Source organism: Malus domestica, chromosome 08, assembly GCF_042453785.1.
Source record: "Malus domestica chromosome 08, GDT2T_hap1".
Taxonomy (NCBI): domain Eukaryota; kingdom Viridiplantae; phylum Streptophyta; class Magnoliopsida; order Rosales; family Rosaceae; genus Malus; species Malus domestica.
Window position 1 is genome coordinate 29,617,995 of NC_091668.1, and position 8,928 is coordinate 29,626,922.

Below are 8,928 nucleotides of genomic sequence, written 5' to 3' on the forward strand. Positions count from 1 at the left end.
TACATTTTTTTTCATGTATTAGCGAATTATTTCTTCTACATATCAATGTATAAAGAGTCAGGGGTTCGATAATTCTAGAGCCCTACTTTTAAAGCTCGCCTAGAGCCTTCAAATTCTCAAGGCCGGCCCTGGTGATGGTGCCAATTGGCCTTTCCTATAGCTTGAATGGAAACAGAAGTTACAACAATACACTTGTTTTGTACCTCCTGTCATTCTCATGTTGGAGTGACTCCAAAATGGTTTAGATCATAAGGAATTTTCAAAACTTTCGTAGCATACAAAAGGAAACTGGACTTTTTCACTTCTTCGATTTCTTAGAACTCATTCAGCTATGATCTAACCGATGATGTTATTCAAATCACATCATCGACCTTGTTCCCATCTGATGTCCTATCCTACATATATTGATTATAAATTTAGAAAGAGATAGGGAGAGTCCTAGAGAGAGAGAGAGAGAGAGAGAGAGAGAGAGAGAGAAAGAGAGAGAGAGAGAAAGAGATAGGGACAATAGGAAAAATAGGGAAAGGTCCATTCTCTTTCAAGCGCATTACTATTAAGTACGATGCAAGATTTCTAAGAACTTCACTAACTTTGTAAGACTAATGAAAGAAGATTTCATAGTTGAATTCTAATGGTACAAAACTGTTCTCTATGCCCAGAGAGAATTCCAAAAACATATAAATAGAGAACTGAGAAGCAACAAATACCAGTTTCACATTATATTTTCAGTGTAATGAGCTTTGTCAGTAAACTAAACAGCCCAACATCTAAGCAGTAACTAACTCAGATGAACTTCTAGACTCTAACCATGACTTGACTGCAATTCAATTCCTTCAAATGCGACTCAAATACACTCGCCAGACCTTTGTCTTAATATTTATGTTTCCCATGTCCAATATTAATTCCAAGCAACGGCAAAAGCTCCTCACCGGATTCCAATACCCGAGATAGGTCATTGATCCAAACATGTAATGCAGTCAGAGCTGCCCCAAGAGAGAGGCCCTTAAGATACAGAGACCACTGGGTCTGAGACCTTGACTATAAGCCTATATATATCTGAAGTGTGATCCCCAAGTCTAGTAGCTCACAGGCTCTCTCCAAGAGATTGAGGTTCACACAAAGATCAATCAGGCAATTGCAGTAAGCCTTCTTTACATCCGAATCAATCGAGTTAAAAAGTTGTGATGCTTCGTTCTTGAAGTTTTCACTACTTTCTTGCTTCTCCACTAAAAGTCTTACCACATACCCTAGTTTTTCATCAGCCCTCTCAATGCAATTCACAAGCTTGCAAAGTTCTTCCTTTGGTGTTTGAGTCATCACATTCAGGAGACAACCACATAAACGCTCATCTGGTGTTATACCCAATTCTAGGAGTTGATTGAATATGTTAACAACGTCATCAGTGTGTTTTGCCTTACTGTAGAATTGGACGAGTGGTGTCAAAATAAAGGTATTTGGCTCAAAATCAGCTTCCAACATCTCATTCAATGTTGCTTCTGCCTCTATGACTTTCCACGCTACAGGAATATATGGTAATCATGGACGAAAAGGTCTAACTGTCAGGATTCAGTGTTTCATAACTCTTCATTTCTTCAAAAATCTCAACGGCTTCCTCCGTGTAACCAACATCAGCACACATAGCTAAAAGGGTGTTATAGAGAATAACATTTAACTCCAGTTCCTTTTCCTTCATCTCTTTATAAACATTAATAGCGCGTTTACTAATCCGTAATTATATTGAGAGGAATTTGATTGAGGAGGAATTAGATTGATGGGGAATTGAAATGAATTGGAATCAGATTCAGATTCTTGTTAAAGTTTTTTACTATAACTGTCTGGAATCGGAATATGAATGATGTTGAGTTCATATAAGTTGTTTACTAATTCACTTCAATCGGAATTAAAACTAATATAATTACTAAATTACCCTTACATAAATAAATTATTTTCATACTAATTAATTAAATTAAATTAAATTACACCCAACAAATCTCCTTGCCCGGTTCCCAATCACCCAGAAACTCTTCATTTTTCTTCTTTCTCGTAAACTCCACACCGCCCTCATACCCCAAAACCATCTTCAGCGCCCTCATACCCCAAAACTACCTTCAGCTTCCCCCTCTTATTTTTCCATCTCTCTCCAACCACACAGCCGAATATACCCCACAACCACCATAGCAGTGGATCCACCACCATTGCAGCTTCAATTCCAGGTGTTAGAGTGTAGTGACCACCACTGCCGCTTCAATTCCAGATACCGAACGAGTCTCAAATCCTGGCACAAAATCATCCAGAATCGTGATTAAGCTGGTGAACGAGCAAGGGAGTCGGCAGATTGGGCAAATAGAGTCACATGTACGAAGGGGGACGTAGAAGATGCAGGGGTAGTTTGGGTATAAAAGTTGGATTCCTGGAAGAGCCTTTTCCCCGGAATCCAAATACCACCTCCATCTAGGGGATCCGATTCCGGGAGATTTAGGGATCCAATTCCTGATTTTAAGTGGACCCTATCTTGTTTTTTATTTCGGAAATGTTAGTAAACAACTTGAATGCCTGGAAAAGAATCCAATTCCGTTTCTTGCCATTCCGTTCCGGTTTCGTAAACACGCCATAAGAGCATGATCACTGTAGAGAGCTCTACCATAGACCCTTAAAAGAGTTGCATAGGTTACCCAATTTGGTGAAAGCTCTCTGCTGATCATCTCTCGGTAAATTTTCTTGGCCTGCTAAGGCCTCCTAGCTCTTCCCATAGCATCCAACAAAGTGTTATAAATAACCAAGTTTGGCTTAGCCGCTATAGCTTTCATTTCCTCATAAACATTCAAGCACCCATCAAAATTCCCCGATTACCCGTGAATTTTGATCAATGTAGAAAACGTCACTGGATCAATGCGCCACTTCTCAGTCCTGGACCGGTCATACAAACTGAAAGCCATTTCAACCTTACCTGCATGTCCATAGGCATCAATCATAGCCGAATAGGTAACATCATCCGGATTACACCCAAAACTGGGCATCTTCTCAAACCACTCCACTGCCTTATCAGGCAAAGAACACATCCCAGCACAACTAATCGAAGTCGAAAAGGTAACATTATTGGGGTTAACACCTCTCTGGAGTATTTCATCGAACAGCTTCTCTGCTCTCTCCAAATCCTTACCCTTCCTACACACTTTTAAAGTCACATTATACAAAATCACCTCCCTCTTCGGTTTCAACCTCTGCTGAAAGTAGTTAAGCACAAGCAAAGCATTTTCCGGATTGTTCATGTTATTCAGAACCACCACAGCGTCTTGTTCCAAAATATTATCCCTTAAACCTTTTAAAGCTTCAAAAATATCACTTTCAATCGGAGTGTAAGAGTTCAAACACTCATCTACTTTCACCAAAGAAGCATACCTGGAATCGTAGGACTTGTGCAGCAGCTGTGAAGCTCTGAGGCTGCTGGGATTGACCCAGATGTAGCCTTTCGACAATGACCTGGAATTTCCATCTGGGCTTTGAATAATTCCAATTTCTGGAGCTTTGAAGTTCTGGGCTTCTTCTGCAACTGGGTCTTGCAAAGAAACATGGTGTATTTGCAGAGAGGTTCTTGACTGAAATTGCAGTGAAGGAAAACTGAGTCTGTGGCTGTTAACTACAGAGCTTCGGAGTCGGAAATCAGTCGGGGAAGAAGAACCATGGAGAGAGCGGGAGGGAGTTCAGGGGTTGTGGAAGAGAGAAGAGGGTGAAGAGCACAAGTGATAGAGCAACTTCACCCATAGAGCCCTCCTGACAATCCACTATTCAATCCACCTAATGAATAGTAATTGCCATTAATGAACAGTAATTGCCATTAATGAACAATAAATTGTCATTTGCATCTTCACCCTTGGAGCCCTCCCTTTGGAAATAGGCAATAAAATATTAGTTTTTTTGTTTGTTTAAATAATACAAAATAAAATTATTTGTAATTTCGGATAAGAATTTTTAAATCGTTCTCGTTGCGCCATGTGTCATTGTGGTGTAAGGTAGATGGAGAAGAAGTGGTATTTATAGAAAAGTAAAAAGAATTTTTTTTCTTCAGATTTTTTACAATTTTTTTCGGATTTTTTACATTTTTTAAATTTTTTTATTCAAATAATTAATCTCTGCCGTTGGATTTAAAAAAAAATTTGAATTCCAACACTCCAGATTGTGCCACGTGTCACAACGGTACATTTTCTTAATTTTAAAACTATTTTTTCTTTTTATTACCCTTGCATCGAACGGCTGGTATTTAGACCTTTTGGGATCGAACGGACCGTGGGAAGCCACGTGGCTTCCCATCGGTCACTGGGCATCTATGCACGCGCGGGCCCTGGCGCTTGATTTCCGGTTGGGCGACGCGCTCCCACTCGCGAGTGAGGAGCACGGGCCTGACACAAAAAAAATTAAATAAGGCTTGGTCCTCGGGCTGCAGGCCCGTCGATTCCCCCCCCCCTCCCCCGACCCTCGTGCTCCCACCCTCACTCGGGCTCTCCAAGGCTGGAGCACTGTCCACCGGGCCTCGGGCCCTTTCCTCTCCCTTGTCCCCAAGCAATGTCCATGGGTGGACTTGCTCTAAGCCATTTCCTCACTCTGTCTGGGATTATGAAAAGTGCTTTTCTTTTGCTTTGCATTCCAGGGTATAGGAGGGGACTTAATTACTATGTTAGCCTGATGAGTATGAGTATACGGACCTTCTAATATTTCATAGGGGCAAATTTGTCCGTCTACAGGTGGATAAATATCTTTTTGAACTTCTATCGGGCCTGGAAGTGATTTTATGGGTTAAGAAGATGTTCGAAACCCAACTTGAATTTCCAAGAGCTTTACGATAAGATAAAAGGTTGATTAAAATAGGCATCGTTTTGCATAAGCATTAAGGAAAATGTTATGATTAAGCTTTTTCATAGCAGTTTTATCATCGTTTTGTAGGTCCAAATGTTCAAAAGCTTACGTCTAGGAAAGATGGGTTTAATATAAAGAAATCACAAACGATAACAAAATTGTGAGTTTTTTTAGCTCACAAATTTTGTAGAAAATGCAACAATTGATGAGTTATCGCAAGATTTTTTTCGTGGACACTTATGTTACATAAGGTGTTCAAAATCACTCTTATCGTAATACAAAATCAATAATAAAACCATCTTAACTGTCCAAAATCTCCATAATGTTCCAAAGAAATTAACTATTGAGCATAATAATATGTTGTTGACACAGAATACGAGTCATTAGGAAATGGTGAGTTTTGTAGAAATGGTATCAGCCAGAATACAAACTTGGTGTTGGATTAGACTTGTGGGGTTTTGGCCTTTGCTTATTTTACTATAAACAAATCAATCAATTCTCGAACAAAGAAAAGGAGAATGGAATGAGAAGCAGCCATAGGAGTAGTTCTTTCTGGAAACACATTATTACACACGTATCTAGGTTGCTGCTGCTGCTCTCTCTCTTTCTTGTTGACATTTGGAGGTGCCGAGGGATCGAGGGTTTGTTTAGTTTAAGGTATTGTTAGGGAGATTGAATTATAAATAAATTTTGAAAATTAAAAAATATGAAAATTGATGATTGATTTATTACTTAAATATTGATAAACGTGCTCATTCTTATTGGTGACACATTATTTAATTTGTAAATTTAATCTCCTAATAATAGTTTATGATAGAATCTAATAATGTAGGGACTGAAACAATGAAATAGGTGAGAATTGTCAGATGAGGAATGGTAGCTACATTCTTTTCCTTATCTTTTCCTACTTGTCTTTCTCATCATTAGTTGTCACGTAAATTCTACTAGGGTTTGCTTTTGGGTGGGTTTTTATTTTTGGTAAAGAAAAAAAATTAGTTTAGATTAGAACACGAGAGTTGAATCTGGTAGGAGAGAGAAGTTACTTTTGGAAATAAAAATTTTGTTTTAGTGTTAATAGAATTCATGTTACACTTAATAAATGAGAAAGACAAATGAAAAGGTAAATGAGATAGGTAGCTAGATTCTTCTGTTCACACATCCTCAATTCCACTCTTGACCAATTGCTAATTAGTAGTTGATAAAAATCAACTTGGAAAATAGGAAATGACTAATAAGATAGCCTATATTAATGATTTTTATCAATTCCACATTTCACATTTCCTATTTCACAAGAATGAAATAGGAAATGACTAATAAGAACGCATGTGCACTGTGCAGGACAAAGAAGGGAATGTGGAATGGAAACTTATATTGCATTGAAAATTGTAGCAGGCACCAACTTCATCTTCATCTTCATCTTTGTGATGGGATGTATCTCTTTCTCTCTATAGTCTATATTAATGATATAATGAACATATTAACGTGATTGTGACTTGACGTCCACCAAGATCAACCAACTTTATTATTCACTTAACAATACATGGCCCTCCTATAATATTAATATCAAACCAACAAACACTGCTAAAATATTATCCCGATATTGAAGAAGATGTAACTGTCCAACAAGATGATCGATGATTTACATGACTCTGCAAGCTGAGGTATTTTCTTCACTGAAATAGTCAGGGCGGGTAACACAGTACCCCATGCTGCCCCCGCCGTAACTGTCATACACAGGCCTTCCATAGTAACCATCATACTGGATGTACAGGGCTGGGCCCCCGCCATAACCACTATGGCACGGCCCACCTGCACGCCCTTGGTAACAATCCATACAACACGCTCGGACAGGCGGTCGGTACCCTGGCACACAAGGAACCGGCTGAGGCGGTGGCGGTCCAGGATTATGGCACGGCCCACCTGCATGCCCCTGGTAACAATCCATACAACATGCTCGGACAGGCGGTCGGTGCGCTGGCACACAAGGAACCGGCTGAGGTGGTGGCGGTCCAGGATTATGGCATGGCCCACCTGCATGCCCCTGGTAACATTCCATACAACACGTTCGGACAGGCGGTCGGTGCGCCGGCACACAAGGAACTGGCTGAGGCGATGGTGGTCCAGGATTTGGCTTACCGTCATCTTTAGGCTTGCTGTCATCTTTAGGCTTGCCGTCATCTTTAGGATTGCCGTCATCTTTAGGCTTGCCATCATCTTTAGGCTTACCGTCACCCTTACCGTCACCCTTACCGTCACCTTTAGGCTTGACGTCGGGCTCTTTCATGATCTCGATGCTCTTGATGGCACTCCCACCTTTGCAGCAAATCTTGTCCCTTATCTTTTCTGGACTGCAGCATACCACTTTGATCACCACTTGGTTTTGTTTCTCGTTGTATACCTGGTCTCGTATTTCTTTTGTTCACAAACACACATTAATTTACTCAGTTTACATTTAATCTAAATTAATCTTAATTTCCCAAAAAGGAAGAACTTTAACTTTGGTTTTTCATCAAATAATTATAGATGAATCAAGGAGAAGAGAGACTCACGAGGGAATTTACAAAGAACTTTTTTAACCTTCTTGTAGCATTTGTGACACTGAAGATCTACCTTCAGCACCATAATCGTAACCTGAATTACCCATTTTTAATATTAATACAAAAAAATATGTACATTAACCAAAGATTGACAAGAATGAATTTTTAGAAAATATATAAATATACAGAAGATTGTTGTGCAGAAATGTAGACAAAAAGAAGTGGAACAGTGCTGCTGGACAATCAGGGTTCTGACTGACTGACTGACAGGGAAGAATCATGGTGAAGGTATGTGGCAAAATCTTGAACAGAGAGAGAGAGAGAGAGAGAGGCAAAAAACAACAAAATAGCACAGAGGAGGGGACGTAAATTCTTATTAGGATATAAATAAAAGAATAGTAACCACAAAACTTGAACAAGAGCTTAAAGCCTTTTATTTTTGGCCATACAAATCATCATTTTGGTTATCTGCTTATCCTCAGAAGAAAAAAAAAAAAGAGAACACAAACTATACCAAAATTAGGTACCTTTTCCTTTTCCCCCATTGTAGTGAGTAGTGGATGCTCTCAGGCTCAGATCTGAACGAGAACTTCTCAACTAAAATGATTGAATGGGACGACTGCTCTCATGAAACCGACTTTTATAATTATATATGCATATTCATACAAAAATATATAAAAATAGGAATGCAATTTTGTGGAACAAAGCAAAAGAGAAAGAGAGAAAGAGAGAGGGAGAGAGAAATATTTGATTAAAGTGGTTTAAAAAAAATTATGACAAATTGCTGGTTAAGAAAGGAAAAGGAGGTCATTTTCTTAGAAGATCGTTCATCGTACATCGTGCGGTCAGTTTTCGTTAGGTATTATTTATATTTAATTTTAAAATTCAAATTTAAAATAATTTCTAAACGTATTATATACAATGAATTGTCACAATTACGGAATTCCCATTATCCGATGATCCTTTTGCGTTAAGAAAGAGTGAAAAAAAAAGAGAGAGCGCACAATAGTTCGTACATAGGGCCAATGGGATGCGTTGATATTGGAAGGTTGTGGACAAAAGTTTCATTGTACGAAGACAGAAAGTTGCAATTTCTTGCACATGCATGTTCTGGCTTTAATTCACCCACGTCACCTTCCGTACTTTCCAAGTTCCTGCTAATATTATTTTTTAAGTAAATGAATAATTATGAGTCCATTATCAAAATAAAATTACACACTAAGTTAATCATAATTATTAAAGTTCGCATAGTGTTTGGTTGAGAGGGCAGAGGAGAGCTGCCAATATTATTTCAAGATGGTCAAATTAATGGAGAAAAAACAATATTGTAAGACCATCTCCAACCCTTGGGCTAAAAGCCAAATTTTTTAGCCCGGAAAATTTAGCTTTTAGCCCAGAAACATCTTTTCTGCTCCAACCCTTCTACTCTAAAATTTTAGCCCGGAATTATTAAAGAATGAAATTAGCCTAAATTTTTTTCTTAAATCAATTTTTTTAAAAAAAATAAATATGTAGATTATTGTAAATTAATTTTATGAAC

At 38.6% G+C, this 8,928-nt stretch overlaps 1 protein-coding gene and 1 pseudogene across 2 annotated transcripts; both read right to left on the reverse strand.

The window, feature by feature from the left end:
• Window positions 1–795: 795 nt before the first annotated feature.
• Window positions 796–4,308, reverse strand: LOC103446912 (pentatricopeptide repeat-containing protein At4g16390, chloroplastic-like; annotated as a pseudogene).
• A 1,895-nt stretch (window positions 4,309–6,203) lies between these two features.
• On the reverse strand, window positions 6,204–8,151 carry LOC103441324 (protein PYRICULARIA ORYZAE RESISTANCE 21-like). 2 transcript variants are annotated; one of them, XM_029107378.2, is made up of 3 exons: window positions 7,916–8,151; window positions 7,401–7,482; window positions 6,204–7,263 (listed from the first exon to the last, which is right to left on the reverse strand). In XM_029107378.2, exons 1-3 carry the CDS (start codon window positions 7,931–7,933, stop codon window positions 6,491–6,493), a joined length of 873 nt encoding a protein of 290 aa, XP_028963211.2. In that variant the 5' UTR covers window positions 7,934–8,151; the 3' UTR covers window positions 6,204–6,490. The 2 variants fall into 2 exon arrangements, with proteins under 2 accessions (XP_028963211.2, XP_028963212.2); XM_029107379.2 differs by lacking the exon at window positions 7,916–8,151 and adding an exon at window positions 7,575–7,754.
• Between the last annotated feature and the right edge of the window lie 777 nt (window positions 8,152–8,928).

What these genes read in the sequence shown, in the direction of transcription:
- LOC103441324 (XM_029107378.2), bottom strand. An exon ending in AGTTCTTTGTAAATTCCCTC is followed by an intron (nt 7,264 to 7,400) that starts GTGAGTCTCTCT and finishes TGTGAACAAAAG; the next exon opens with AAATACGAGACCAGGTATAC.